At 42.8% G+C, this 15616-nt stretch overlaps 2 protein-coding genes across 5 annotated transcripts in view; one reads left to right on the top strand and one right to left on the bottom strand.

Annotated features, from left to right (window-relative positions):
- Positions 1 to 81: 81 nt before the first annotated feature.
- cep41 (centrosomal protein 41) lies at positions 82 to 5693 on the bottom strand. The gene is made up of 11 exons (XM_086028844.1): positions 4934 to 5693; positions 4619 to 4682; positions 4475 to 4522; positions 4341 to 4402; positions 4045 to 4114; positions 3836 to 3974; positions 3364 to 3524; positions 1792 to 1859; positions 1596 to 1710; positions 1302 to 1526; positions 82 to 584 (listed from the first exon to the last, which is right to left on the bottom strand). The coding sequence occupies exons 1-11, from the start codon at positions 4964 to 4966 to the stop codon at positions 451 to 453; spliced, it is 1119 nt and encodes a 372-aa protein (XP_085884970.1). The 5' UTR covers positions 4967 to 5693; the 3' UTR covers positions 82 to 450.
- Positions 5150 to 15616, top strand: part of poc1b (POC1 centriolar protein B) — a 35399-nt gene continuing 24932 nt past the window's right edge. Inside the window, exons 1-11 of one of the 4 annotated variants that reach the window (XM_086028841.1) lie at positions 5178 to 5356; positions 6016 to 6523; positions 6699 to 6783; positions 7781 to 7952; positions 8548 to 8727; positions 9043 to 9150; positions 9235 to 9350; positions 9415 to 9548; positions 10174 to 10242; positions 10700 to 10852; positions 10932 to 11009. In XM_086028841.1, the coding sequence (XP_085884967.1) occupies positions 6509 to 6523; positions 6699 to 6783; positions 7781 to 7952; positions 8548 to 8727; positions 9043 to 9150; positions 9235 to 9350; positions 9415 to 9548; positions 10174 to 10242; positions 10700 to 10852; positions 10932 to 11009 (1110 nt within the window). In that variant the 5' untranslated portion in view covers positions 5178 to 5356; positions 6016 to 6508. Of the gene's footprint in view, positions 5357 to 6015; positions 6524 to 6698; positions 6784 to 7780; positions 7953 to 8547; positions 8728 to 9042; positions 9151 to 9234; positions 9351 to 9414; positions 9549 to 10173; positions 10243 to 10699; positions 10853 to 10931; positions 11010 to 15616 lie in introns of all 4 variants that reach the window. The other 3 variants (XM_086028842.1, XM_086028843.1, XM_086028840.1) reach the window with 3 other exon arrangements.

Genomic DNA, 15616 nt, shown 5'->3' with positions numbered 1-15616 from the left:
AGCTTAATTTAGCTTTTGATATACCTGGAAATTTTTCAGGAAATAAGGAAACAAAGTCAGACTGAAGAATTGCAGCAAACGTTTCAATTTTCTAATTTTATTTAAAGGTCACTTAGAAGAAAAAAAGTCACTTCTGATCACATAACCTTTGAGAGTGACACCCACAATGCCACACACACACGCACGCACACACGCTTACACACTTCACTTAATAAGGTTTGCAATGATCATTAAGACATACTGTGATGAGATTCACAAAAATGCAGCATTCAAATGTGACTTTTGCTTTTCACATTAAATAATAAAAATAAAGAAAAAAATAATCTGCATGATCCACTGACCCTTCTTCATTGGAGTGCAAAAGACACTCCTGTGCAAACACATTCAAATGTTAGGAAAGGAGGAAATACTACTGCAGAGGAGCACCAGGGGGTGCTGTTGGTGGTGCGATCACTTCCAAGGCCTCTGAACACGTCCGCTGTCCCTGGAGGACACCGAGGATGCGGAGGACGCCAGGCGGCTGCTGCGGACGCTGCCCACTTTTGGCAAACTGCTGGATGACGACATGCGACTGGATGCACGACCTCAAGAAAACACAAACAATAAAGATTTAACATTTCATATGGTTTATTTTTAAATACATTTAATTCTCTTCCTAAGTTGATAATGTAATGGTATCTTAACTATTAAACTATCCATCCATCCATCCATTATCTCTAAATGAATGCAATTTTTATTCATTCTATTTTCCATAGAGTGAATTGTATCGTACTTTGAGTGAATTACGTTGACTGGTTTGAATTGATTGTATCATAACTGCAGTGAATTGTTATCGGGCAGCGATAAAAATGAATCGTATCATATTGCATTGAAGTGAATGCAGTGAAATATATCTCACTGCAATTTGAGTGAATCGTATCACATGAATCATATTGGAACTTAACTATTTGGAATCAGTCCTGTTGTATGGCAATTGGGAGTTAAATCGTACAAGTTCATAATTGGAGTGAATCACTTAAATAGAGTGACTCCTATTGAAATTGTATCATAAACGGAAGGGGAATAATCACTTCACATTGTAATTGTAGTGACTCCAACTGTATTGTAATTTCAGTGAAATGTATTGTATTGTAATTTGAATTAAATGTATTGTAATTGTTAGAATGAAGCGTATCGTATCAAAATTGGGGGTGAATCATACCACAACTGACAAAATGACCATTTTGGTGTTTGAATGCGCCCATTTCCCTCCATGATCAGAACATATAGCTATGGCATGGCACTTGTTGAGAGTTCCTTACTGCTGCCCATCATGATGAAGTTCTCCAGCTGGCTTTCGATCCTGGCAAGCTCGTCGGCGGTGAACCTCCATCTTTGCACCGCCCCCTGCATAAATGGCAGCGGCGGCGGCGGCGGCGGCGGGACGCTCTTCTTCCACTTGGACGGCACGGCGGGGGGCAGGCAGGAGGCGGGCAGGGGGCCCGTCGTCATGCCCTCGGGGAACTTCTGAGCGATCACCTTCAGACCTGGAGGACGACCGCGGCGGCTCAAGTTGTGACGGTGACCTCGATGAGCGGACGCCTTCGCCGCCTTACCTCCGCTGAGCAAGAAGAGGTTCTCGAAGCCGCGCTGGCACATGCTGGTCGCCGCCTGGCTCGCGATGCGCTCGTCCTCGTCGTACACGATGATGATCTTACCCTCGGCGTTTTTCTACAGGCGCCAACTGTTAAAGACCAAGCCACACACGTTCTATTTACGAGAATGTATTTTAACATCTTGAAAGAAGGATACATATTCCAGCACTTCCTTGGTGTAAGGGTTCATGGAGCGAGACAGCGAGGCGATGGGAAAGCTGTGAGCTGGAAGGAAAGAAAGACATCATGAAAGGATGAGGTCAAGCTCCAGACGTTGTCATCATCGTAGTATTTCAAACACGAATAAATAACATCGGATTGTCTGCATACTTCTAGCTCCAAAATATGAATCACTTGGGATGATAGTTTGGAGCTTTGATAGTTCGTTTTTAGGTGGGCTGCAGCTATTGAATATTTTTAAGAATCGAGTTTTTCCAATTATCCCATCGTTGAATTGAGTAATTGGATCAAATTTGATTTCGCATGATCAAAACCACTAACGTGCATGTGAGGTCCAGGTGGCATTTTTTTTTTCCATTTGGGGGTCACCATCCTCGCAATCTATTTGTAATATATGTGACTCTGAGTGTGTATGGCTTTAAAAGAGAGGGCATGGTCTGGTGAGTGACGTGGGTGTCAGCGAATACAAGTGCAAAGTTGGATGGGTGTTAACTCTGCGTTTTGAGTGACAGGATGAGTGACGGCCATTAACAGCTCGCGTTTTCTTACAGTTTATTCAATAAAGCGACTGAAAGCTCATGGGCGTTATGATACGTTCTAACTAGCAGTGGCAGGCTCTATTAAATCCGTTTACCTCCATATGTTATATTTCGATGCCAATGTGGTACACATTGCAACTTATTTTCCTTGGCAAGTGTGAAATGAACGCTAATTTTGGAGATTTTCTTTCTTTTACAGATACGCCTTATGGCTATCGCCCAAACATTTCTACACGGGGTGGTGCATGTGATGGCAGTAATATTAGCCCGTGTAGAAAAATGATGAGGCAGAGATTTCGCTCCGACCCATTTTTGTAATCAGAATTATTTTGAATCTAAACATATCTGTTCAAAATATCATGTCAATCTATTTTTTTTTCCATTTACCCGTATCTTCCTTATTTTAGGAGAGGTAACAGAGGTGGGCATCGTCTATCCGTCACTAAGTTCCCGTCTGTATTTCCGACCGACCCACGTGGTCTCAGTCCATCCCCCGTCAGCCAATCGGCATCGAGAACATAATTTTAACATGACACGCAGGTGCCGCACAAGCAGACACCGGTAAATAAAGGAAAAAATATCACCTAAAAACAACAGACACACACACAAGCGTAATCGGTGAAATCGAAAACAACCTGGGGCACATGTCATTGCGTCGGTGAGACCGAAAGGTATACACCACTTTTATTTATGAATTTTTTCTCTATTTGGCTGTGTGTCAGGAGTGCGGCACCTGCGTGTGACGTGGTACCAGTAAGTCCGTTCTCGACGCCGTTTGGCTGACTCAGACCGACCGGGCAGGCCTGAAATATAGACGAGAACTCATAGACGGACTAAAGCATTGACGAATGCCCACCTCTGAGAGTTCCAATGTGTTTTCTACCTTGATTTTATTGTTCAGTCGTATGGTGTACTTGTGTGCTCTGAACGGTGCCTGTGAATGAAATTCATTTTTATGATGATGAGGAGGTGGTGGAGGAGGAAAGGACAAGGGGGGAAAGAAACCCTACCTGAGATTATGTGGCACTGGTCAAAGAGCTCGCGTTCACGAACATCCAGCAGCAGATAGGGACAATCTGGGTAGGGCTTTTCAGTGTCCGTGTTCACATCCTCGTCGGCACCCTTTGCTTTGTCGCCGTTCATGTTCAGCTCGCCAACGCCATTGATGACGCTACCAAAACACAGCCATTTTCTCTCTTTTTTTCTTTTTTTTAAACAATACTCCAATATTCCCTTTCACAATCTTCTTCAAATGTCCTTTTGTTGTAAAAATATGCCTCAAAAGTGGCACAAAAATGCAGGGACCAAACATACGATCTTCGGAAAATCAAGCAAGATTTTGGCTAATACCATCAGACTTCAGATCACTGAGAATCTGGAGTGGGGTTGGCAAAGTTTGGCAAAGTAAGTGCGGTGCAAAAAGGCCTTAAACCTCAATCTCTTTGATTTTCGAATGATACTACACAAAAGACAGCTGTTTACCTTAGCAATGTGGACCTCATGGTCTGGCCGCGATCCTGTGCCGTATGCTTGGGCTCCGACGTCTCCAACGAGTCGTTGACGTGCCCCACTTGCGACTCTGCTTTAGCCACCATCATGTTGCCGTCACCGCTGCCGTCATCTGATGGAGACATTTAGCATATTAGCATGCTAACAAGGGCCATTAATTCACAACTGCAAGTTTTACTAACCAAGAAGGCTTTGGCATGAATCGCCGCTGACACATTCATTCAGGTCCGCCACTGACGCCACCTGAAGTACCTGAGGTGGAAAAAATGGTTAATTATCAATAGTGGTTAGCTTCCCAGTGTTTTTTACATTTTTATTTGACAAGTAAAGAATGAGGTCACACAGTTCAGAGCTCCATGATTGTTTTCTGAGCTAAAATTTAAAAAAAAGCATGTTGCTGTGCAAACCTATAAAACGTTAGCCAAGTTCAGTATGGAAATCTTATTATACTTCAAAAAAATATATACAAATGTCTCACCAACTCTGCAAACGTTGTCACTTTGAAGCGCTTGAAGATTTCACCTTTGTTGAACTTGTAGTCTGGAAAACAAATGGGTCATGTATTTATATTGTTGCAACCTAAATCCTTAATGATAAATGCTAATGCCTCACGTTGTTTTATCTCCTCCAGGCGCTCCAAATACTTGGTGAGGCTAACCCCTGTTTTTAAGGGGCATCACACAAATATGTCACATGCAAATTAATGCGTCATGATCGGTATTACTGTAAATATAAATATTAGTAATCGGGGCCTACCCGTGTCCAGCTTTGTTTTGATGTGTTGATACTTGGCATTCTTTGGTATCTGTTTCTTCATGTACTGTAAAACAGTCAAGATGAGTTTATTCATTAGTAAGGGGGAGAGGTTTTGTCATTTAAATGCCGTTGGCCCACTTAGCTTGCAGGTGCTAGGCGGTTGCCATGGCAACGGAACACCAAGCTACAGTTAAGCAGATAGCTAGCGCCGTTGTTTGTTTTATCTGAACATTTAAAACGTCGCAACGTCGACACACACAGAATAAACTATAAACGAATACACGTGTAAAACATAATTATTCAAACAGAAATTACCTGATCGCCGCCGATGCCCCTGTAGATCGACATCTTTCACCAGAGCCTCGACACCAAACGCGTTGCTTTCACGCTTTAATGTCGTTCAAAATGTTAAAATCTTAAAGACACTTTGCAACTCATTAGCAGGGTTGGCTTCCAAGCCAATTGCTTATACTCAAACAAGCGCCCTTTATTCGATGTTTTCCTCCCGTGTCATAGCCTATCATGCGCAGACCCGACTAATCGACCGTCTGCACATTCAACATGGCAGCGAAAATGCGAGGGCTGCATAATGTAAAGCGGACGTCGGCGACACGATGCGTTTATAAGGCAATGCCTTAAGGTAATTGTCTGAGCATCGGCGTGACAACGGCGTCCTTTACATCATCACAATCATTACACCAATGCCGTATGCCTCCAACTTCGGGACGTCACGCTAGCGTGAGTTGAGCGTCAACTTTGTACGTCTACACTTGGGACATCGTGCTAGCAAGTTAGCTTAGCACCTAGGAGAGGTCGCTTGTGAAAAATACGCTGATAAACATTGAAAAAGCCAAACGAGTCATGTCAATTGGTATCCGCTACTCCCCACCTCTCATCACATAGAGCCAAAATATATGGAAGCATTTAAAACCGGATGATAATATATAAAGCGAAAAAAATGGCACAATAAAAAGTAAATTCCGAATTAATAAACTTAAAGAAATAAGCATGCAGTCCATTTAACCGAACGTTTTTGAATCTGCAGGGGCTCGTCAGTGGACGCGCTGATTCGGCAATGTACAGCCTTTTAAGCCAATCAGAGAGGTTTACTTAGAACCGGGACGTGGTCTGTCAATTTTGAGCCAATCGTACACATCGACACTGCTCCTTCGACGCGATTGGCTAAGATCCAGAAAGACACTGACTTCATGACTCCGTTGACGTGGGGAATACATAATTTTCATCAGTTTTAACTCATGTCGTCATTAATTCGCATATGCCAGTTACCTATATACATGTCATTTTTACAATAACGTAACCAATATTGGTACTTTTCTTCTACGGGTGTAGCTTGTCGCTGCCAGTGTTCTAACAGGCTGTGCGCTCTGTTTGGACAGGGTCAACCTTCTGAGCCAATCGCAGATGTCGAGACGGCAGGTCGGCGTGGTTGCTTAGTGGCCGGAAGATGCTTTACGTCATGCACCCGTGACGAGGGAATACATCACTTTCACCCATTTTTAGCTGGCGAACAACTCATGTCGTCATTTATTTAAAAATACAAATTACTAGTATACATGTAATTTCACTAGACTTAATCGTTTTTCGATTTTTTTTTTTTTATACGAACGTAACTTTACCACTCTCGCTGCTATGGGGTTTAGCTTTAGCAATTAGTACCAAAGGGACAGCATTGACACAATACACAAAACACAAGTGAATTCTTTGTCCATTTAGTAGATTGTCGATTGGAGCTTGTGCAGTTGGGCATCGTTATATCCGTATATGACTGCTCAGGTCTAGATACTTTCCCGAAGGCGCTATGTTTGAGCATAATGGAGGAAACGTTCAAGTCGGTCAACTTTAGCATCGAATGACGCAAAAACACCCACAATGGCCTCGGTGCTGGTGAGTAAAAGTTGTTGTTTTGGACAAATAAGACACGGAAGAAGTAGTCCTGTACGCTAAGAGAAGCCGAGTAAGCAATATGTTGGCTAAGAGGATTTGCTAAGTAGAACTGTCAAAACACTCCCAACTTCCTGGGGGGAAATCCATTAAAAATGCGTCTCTGTCGTCAATACAGGATGACCCCAGCATGGAGAGATTGCTTAAGGGCCACAAGAATGCTGTCACCTGCGTGCATTTCAATCCAAACTCCAAAGTGCTCGGTAAGAAATTACGTTTATCGAGTTTTTATTTATCATTTCACCTGGTAATAGGACTGAGCGATATGCCCTGGACAAAAAAACGTCCCTCTTGGCTTATACAATAAGTGGAAATTACATTATGCAAAAACAAAAAACTTAAAACAGTTTTTAACTTTCGTCAACTTGCAACGGTAGAAGCGCAGGGGAAGCAAATCTTTACCGATAATATGATGCAGAAAAACACTGTCCATTATCTCAAAACGTGTATTCAAACGCAATCCTTAATGACACATTCTCAACATGCAGGGTTACTCCAACTCAAAAAAACGTCAATAAATTTGCGCATGGGATGCTCTGTGCAAGACTCGATCCCAGGAAATTAGTGCCAGTCATGTGCAGAGGCAAATAAATGAGTTTGGTACAGACCATTGTAACTGTTAAAAACAAGCGTATGTACACAATACATCTCCTCTATCCTCCGTCCACGACCTGGGTACGGTGTACCCTTCCGTCCTCGTCCCGCCGTCCTTATTCATAAACATAATCATCCTCCGACCCCGTCCGTCCTCGTCCTTTTAAAGCGCTTCGGTCCTTAACCATCCCATAATTGCCTAACCAAGATAGCACTTACAGTAGCTGCCAGCACAAGACCGTTGTGATGTGATGATGATGATGCTGATGCGGACCAGAGCAAGTAAGGGAACATCACTAGAATATTTAAGATTGACTAATGTTTATTGCAAAAAGTTTTAACATAGTTTTAACGCCGACGTTTTCAGTTTTTATAAAATAATTATTGGAAAATAACACATGGTTATTCTGAGAGGAAACTCTGTTCCATGTTGCTAGTGTAAGAATTGAACTATATAAAGTGCTAAAATAAAGTGCTAAAATAATAATAATGATAATAAATATGAAAAATAATCCTGATAAGTATACTTGAATGAATGAGCCGAAGTGAATTGCTGACATCCTGTGTGATAATGCCAACAAAGTATCTGTGGTATTTTTTCATCAGCGTCGGGCTCTGTGGACAACAGCCTAATGATCTGGAACCTGTCGGCCAAGGGGAGGTCCTTGCGCTTCGTCAACCATCAGGACACCGTCACGGGAGTGCAGTTCTGCCCCGTCGGCAATCTGGTGGCAACCTCATCCAAGGACAGGATGGTGCGACTGTGGAAGCCTTCTTTGTAAGTCACTCAAAACCTACCATGAAGTCCATTTCAAAATTGGACGTTCCCAACCTGGCAAATTAGACAAACATTAACACTGATCTGGCAATTTTGTAAATTTGCTAGCGGTGGGGGATTCCACTATATATGTCAATTTGTAATTTTACTTGTAATAGTTCCAAAAAGCCTGGAACATTTTGACATTTTTAAAAGTTGTTCTTAGAAAAATATTGTGCCCTGTGTCACACATTTTGTAGTACAAAAAAAATAAAATAATGCTGTGTGTAAAAGGTGTTGAGGTGTCAAAATAAATCAGTTAATCAAAACTTATCGTTTATTATCAAATGAATTGTTTAACTTTTAAATTTTCAAATACTTATTTCAGCCTCTCAAAAGTACCGTAATCGTTCTCTGATTTCTGTAGTCTTTAATGATAGCAGACTGACTGACTGTCTTTTGTGTTTCATCCAAATAAGAAGAAATTTGTAAACATCTGCTTTTACTTGTTAAAAATGACAGTTTAGATATTTTAATAAAATAACACAATAAAAAAAATAGACTTTAGGCTTTGTTTTGTTAAAATTGTGACCTTTTTCCTCGTGTTATCTTTCAGGAAAGGGGAGTCGACGGTGTTCAAGGCACACACATCTGCAGTGCGCAGCGTGGCGTTCTCCCACGACGGCGTGAGGCTGGTGACGGCGTCCGACGATAAGTCTGTGAAAGTTTGGAGCGTCAACCGCCGATGCTTCATCTACTCGCTCAACCAGCACACCAACTGGGTGCGTTGCGCTAGGTACGTGATCATTTAGTAGGGTGCAGACACTTATTTGAAATGACGATGGTTCCAAGGTCAGAATATTCCTAGTCTCATGCAATAACAGTTTTCATTCGTTCTTCAAACTTTCAGTGAGTATTTCTAAGCTCGGCGATCGTTTGATATGGTCTTGATACTCATTTAATGTACTGATGTTGTGTCACCTTTCTACGTATCGGTTTTCAGTGCATCGTCAACAATGATTATTTGATTAACAATCTGATATATGATTGTTTACTAGAGTCTGGTCCCTTTTTTAAAGATAGATCCTGATGCAGCCTTTCTACCGTGTAGGTTTTCCCCAGACGGTCGCCTTGTGGTGTCCTGCGGAGATGATCGCACCGTTAGGTTGTGGGACACTTCTAGCAAAAACTGCATCAACTGCTTCACTGATTACCGCGGGTAAAAAAATAAAAAATAATAAAATAAATTCTCAGGATGTTGCTTTGCTTTTTCCACAATTCACCACGATCATACACATTTCAGATCCGCGACCTATGTGGATTTCAACTCGAGAGGCACATGTATCGCGTCGTCGGGGGCGGATAGCGCCCTTCAAATCTGGGACATACGCACCAATAAGCTCATACAGCATTATCAAGGTAATCAAGCAGCACATAAGAAGCTGAAAAACATTTGTCGATCTTTCTGATGTTTGCCTTGTAGTCCACAGCGCCTGCATCAACAGCTTCGCCTTCCATCCGTCCGATAACTATCTGATCAGCGGCTCCAGCGACGGCACAATCAAAATCCTTGACCTGCTAGAGGGACGCCTTATCTACACGCTGCATGGACACAAGGTGCAGTATTTTATTTCTTTCATTTTTTAATCAATGCGGGGAAAAACATAACGTTACAAGAAAGTTGTGATATTGATAAAGTCTATATATTGCAATTTTTTGGTGTGTTTGAAAATCAAGCAATGTTTTACTAATTTTACCAGATCAAAATCATTGTTTCCGATTACTGGTTTGATGGTTTAGCGTTGGTTTTAAAAAGCCAATTTTTCAATAGAGGCCAATACTGGCTGTCACCAGTAATAAACTCTTCTCTTCTCTTTTTTTTTTTGAGGGCCACAGTATGATTGGCTTCTTGCAGAGTTTATGAACCGCCTCTTTGGAGTTAACTGCCTCCAATTCACTTTTTTTCCCCCTCATTTTACGGATGGATGAGGGCGGGAGCAAGACCAAAGAGACACTGTGCAAACACTGATGCCTTTATGCTCTGTTTATTAATGTGCATCGTCCTAAAACAAATACATGGTGCCAGGGGGTACTAGTTAGCCCCAAGCAGTAGCCCACGGGTTTGTTCTGATAATAGCTCACAAGTTGCATCGTTACAAGGATAAAGTTGTGAATCATGAAAAATTACGGTTAAAAAAAGTGCTAAAATGTTTTTTTTCACACTTTGGTCATTCTTTTTTAGGGCGCCGTCCTCACTGTGGCCTTTTCCAGGGCTGGAGAGCTCTTTGCTTCTGGGGGCGTCGATTCTCAGGTTGGTGCCTTTTCAGATTAGTTATGTTATATGGACAAAGCATTGAAAAACATAACTATATCGTCATGTTACGATACATTATTGACACAATGGCATCAAATATTAATATTGTGATATATTGTACTATTATCATGTCATGTCATGTCATCTTCCAAACCGCTTATCCTAGGGTCGCGGGGAGTTGCTGGAGCCTATCCCAGCCGTCAATGGGCGAAGGCAGACTGTACTATTATCTTTACAATATAATATTGACACGCAAGCATCATATATCAATATATTGTGATACGACACTCCGTCAATATAACCAGCATGGAATATCAATATTGTGATCTACCGTATCGTTAACTGTTACAATACATATCACAATTTGGGCATCAAATATGTAATGTATGTCATTGGTTACATCTATATTTTTCTATATTTCCATCGTTGTTAACATGTATTGTCTGTCAACCAGGTGATGTTGTGGAAGACCAACTTTGACGCCAAATCATACCGGGAGGTCCTGGAGCAGCACAGCCGGCGAGCCACAGCCAACCCCCAGCCTCACCTGACCGATATCCATCCCCGGGTGCCCCGCCCTCACCAGACGCACACAACGGACATTCAGGTGCTTTTTGCAGGTGATGACCGTCTCTCAATATTTAAAGAATTAAATGTTAACGGCGGTGCCTTGTGCATGCTCACAGGTTGGTCCGGGGGTGACGGACACGCACACAGCGCAGCCAGACATCGTCGAGCTACGAGAAGCTAGCCACCAAGACGCGGTGAGTAACATTTCAAGTCCGCTTTATTGCTTTTTGCTAACCAAAAATTTCTTGAATTACGACATTTAGCTCAACATTTTGATTTTAGCCTTGTAAAATTGAGTTTTCTCACAAACGTCATTCATGCCATTATATATATATATTTTTTAATTTTATGATATTATTCTCATGAGTTTTCTTAGATTTATAAATATCCTTGCAACATTACAATTTCTATTGCAATATTATGACTTTGTCATTTTAAAACTATAACTTTTCTCTTGCAATGTTCTCACTTGATTCCCTTAAAGTATGTTTCTTTTGTGGAGGGGGGGGTCGGAATGTTATCAAAGTGGCAACCTTTCTCACAAAATGACAACTTTATTATCCTAATTTTGCATCTGGCATTAATGTATCAATACCAAATATACAAAATATAAATACCGCACTGGCATGAAATGTTGCTATCAAGATTTGTTCAAATAAGAATCGTTGTGATGATCAATGCATTACCAATCAGGACCACTAGATGGTGCTGCAAACCAGCCTGTGATTTTGGGCCCTCCTGCTGCAGCACTTTAAAAATCCATCTATTTTCTCTTGCCAGACAACCATAAGGCACATTATAGACAAACAATTGGCGGTACAGACAAATAATGGACTGGTCGTCAGTTATTGTCAGGGCACATAAAAACAATAGAGTGGTCGCCAGTCAATATCAGATAACAGTACAAACTGTATAGACAAAGAAGCATTCACACTCACATTTGCACCTATGGGCAATTTTGGACCTTCAATGAATACATTCATTTTCATAAATACTATATCGTTATAATAACATAACATGATGTGTGTGGGTGTGCGTGTGTGTGTGTGTGTGTGTGTGTGTGTGTGTGTGTTGTGGCCTACTTCTGTCACTGCATGCCCTGTGGCCGCAGTGTGGGAGGATGCCATGAATGGAGCGAGCCAAGAGGAGGTCATTACAAAAAGTCATCTTGATTGACACCAGCAGCCACTGTTATCCCACCAATGGCAAGGCACTAATTGTGGCCTGGCGTGCGGGCGGGACTAGTATCGCTCGCGTCGCACTCTGAACGTTGTGATACTACCTCAAGCATCTTATAAACAGAGGCGTCGCAAAGTTTTGAGTTTTAGAGCTGTAACTGACAGAAATGGGGGGATTCCAGTCAGACTCAAGTTGCTATTTTCGGACTTTTGACTTGCTTTCCAAAAACATGGGAATGCCTTGACTTGGGGCTTGGTATCTAAGTGACTTGACTTGACTTAGTCTTGACATGTCATATTGTTTATACCGGTAGTTTTGAATTTTAACACCATTTGCCTATTTAGGGAGGAAAGCAAGAAAAAAAAAAGAGTTTTACAAGTACAGTGTATAGTGTGTGTATCTTTTTGTGTGTTGTATATGTATATGCAGAGCTGGGTATTTTACTAAAAATTGAGCGTTCGGTATTTGTCATCGGTCTGCAGTGTGGGTACCATTCCGTCGTCCGTCATTCACATTTTTATCCCGGGGGCAAAAAATAGTACCCGTCTCGAGGCCGGTCCGCCTCTATTTTTAAACGGGCGTCTGTCGACGTGTCGCTCGTGTGGTCTATTCATCACTTGAATGAGAGGTCTCCAGCCGCAGCCCCCCCGGCCCAACGGTTGTTGGCCTTGCCTCGGGAGTGACGGTTTGGGGCAGCCGCTGGTGTGTTTGGATGCCGGAGTGCGAGGGCAACGAATCGAAGAGGTGGCCGCTCTCCATACTTACAGAACGGGAGCTTGTGGCAAAAGGAGAGAAGGATGAAATATTGAAGCTTGAGGTAAAATTCATCAACATTCATGGAGAACGGAGAACTCTGACTCATTCATTTGGCCACCTCTCCAAGTCACCGGCGCGTCGTCCTCACTCTCTGACGTCCGAAACTCAGGCTGCAGCTGCAGACCTCTCATTCAAGTGATGATAGCACCGGCGCTCACAAAAATGCGTACCTCAAGCTTCACTATTTGATCTATTTGTACATATGAAATTGTAAATACTGTGTGGTTAAAGCGGAAATCAACCCAAACACATTTTTTTTCAAGAATATGTTCCAAGCAGGCCCACTTGTTGAAACGCAGCATTCAGATTATTATTGCGTTTGTGGGATATGAATTAAGCAGCATAATCCACCCCTTTTTAGCCATCTCAGGGGGCGGCCATTTTGTCACTTCCGTCGACTGAAGATGACATCACAACTGCTCAGGGAACGACCAGTCACGGGTCGGCTTCAGAAAACAGGTCAGTCGTGATTGGTTGTTACCTGAGCCCAGCACAGTTGTGATGTCATTTTGAGTCGACGGAAGTGACAAAATGGCCGCCCGCAGAGTTGGCTAAAAATGGGTGGAGTAACTCTTATTCCACAAATGCAATATTAATCAAATGCCTTTTTTCAATTGGACCTGCATAGATCCTATTCTTGAGAAAAATATGTTTGGGTTGACTTCCTGTTTAAGTATTACCGTAAAACAAAATTATGGGTACTGTATTTTCATAACTTGGCGACAGCCAGTGGGTGACTTTGGCGTACTCACATAAAACCAGGAAATGGGCATGTGCCACATTGCTTTAGAAACGCCTTGATCTCTTGGCCAGTCGTCCTGTTCTTGAGAACCTTCTTGGAGGAGGTTCTGAAAAGCGGTTCAATTGAGAACCACATGGCCCCGAAAAAGTGTAACGGAAAGGCGACCTTTCAGCGGTGAGCCAGGCCGTTCTGAGGTGGAATCGGTAGAATGGCAAAAATGGCTTTACATACCCTCATGAAATAAAAGGGGGCGTTCCCTGTCAAATCTGGTTTTTCCACTTGCTCAATCCAGAGGCCGTAGTAGCCTAGTGCCCCGTAAAAGTGATAGATCATATTACATGTTTATAGTCCGTTGTCTGAAATGTGACCTGCTCTTGGTGACCACCGGTGCACTTTATTAAAGGTAGCACCACTCTATGCATTCGTATGGAATGTTATCTGGAATTATCCACTCTACTCTCGCCCTATCTACCCACTCCTCCTCCTCCTCCTCCCACGGCTCTTCCGGGTACTTCTCTGGCGCATGTGAAGGCATGTGCTGGGCGAGTGAGAAGTGGCGAGAGAAAGAGAGTGTGATGGAGGGAAGCGGAGATCACAGGCGGAGGCAGAGCTGTGGGGGCTGTTGTGGGAGGGGTCGGCGGGGGGTTGAGAAATCCACGTGCCGGCCCCCCGGGACCCTGAGGACCCTCTACCGAGCTCTAATAATAGACGAGCCAGAGTGGGTTTAAATCACCCACTCACTGTGAGCAAGAGGGTGTAGTGCCTACTGTCACCACCGGGGGCGCTGTTGCTCACGTGCTGGGATATATGGACCTCTTCGGATTCTCGTGTTTGCGTTGGAAATTTCCTTAGCCATCATACCCGAGCAAGGTGACACGCAAGTACTTTGAGGATAAGATCGTCTGAGCACCCATTAAGCCACCTTTAGCAAAGGATACTCCTGACCAACCTTTACGAAAGGATATTACCCACAATTCTTTACGACAGCAATATTTAGAGCAGAGACATTTTGTGCCTAAACACACGTTTTTGTTGCCTTATTGCATTTTCAAAGCCAAACTATGACAAAATGGCCAAAGGTGACATTTTATTTTTATTGCATAGTGAAACACAACGTCTTTTTAATGCCTTAATAAAACATTTCGTGGTCAACCGTTGTATTTTTAATGGCAACATACGACTTGTGGTCAAGCATTGATTTCCGTCAATATTACTTTTTGCAAAAACCTTTCCATTTGTGTGCCTCAGTATACTTTTTTGTGGTCACGCCTCCATCGCCGGGAGTCCTCAAGTCACACTTTATCCCCTCAGAGTGCTTTACTCTCTGCCCTGCCTCTGTGTTCCGCTCTAATGGTTCCCAGCGTAGGCGTATACGAGATGATTGGGGGGAGCGCGGAAGTAGCCTGAGGTGCGTGCGTGGGCGGGGGAATTCACTACTTGCAGTTCCGCCGCCATCGGTCAGCATCGACCCTGACACGGCCGTTGGTCGGTTGGTAAATTCAGCCTCGTTCACGTACAAAGTTTTCAAACGTCATTCTTTGGCATACTCTCCACTGACTTCCAACAGCTCCTCTTATAAAAGGTTTCTGAAATTGTTCAATTACACAGCACGCACCTGATGGATTTGAAATGAAATTCTGCCCGAGGTATCATTATAATTTAGTCGGCTTGAAAAATTCCAGATCATCGACGGCTCGGGAGGAATGAGGGTTAACAACCGCTTTGCTGTTCAGTAGAGATGTCACGATAACACCCTCCAAGTTTACATAATTTCTTAAAAAAAAAACGGCCACAAGGTGCAAATTTAAATTGCTGTGCCATGCGTCATTTCAACAGTTTTTTTGTGTTGCCACGGTTGCACAAAAAAAAAACTCAGCTCGTCTGTTCCACCGCACTTTGAGACCATTCATCGCGAAGGCCACTGATGACTGGGGATAACTTTCATTTTGTTTTGTTTTCTCCAATACGATTATTCTGGGGTTCTTATATACATGTTTTTGTCGTCATTTTTGACGACTATTACATTTTTGAGTCTCCTGTATATACAGACGTGGACAAAATTGT

Source organism: Filicampus tigris, chromosome 4 (genome assembly GCF_054856515.1).
Source record: "Filicampus tigris isolate MCC_2025a chromosome 4, RoL_Ftig_1.0, whole genome shotgun sequence".
Taxonomy (NCBI): Eukaryota; Metazoa; Chordata; class Actinopteri; order Syngnathiformes; family Syngnathidae; genus Filicampus; species Filicampus tigris.
The sequence above is the reverse complement of the archived record's forward strand: the minus strand, read 5'-3'. Positions and strand labels throughout refer to the sequence as shown.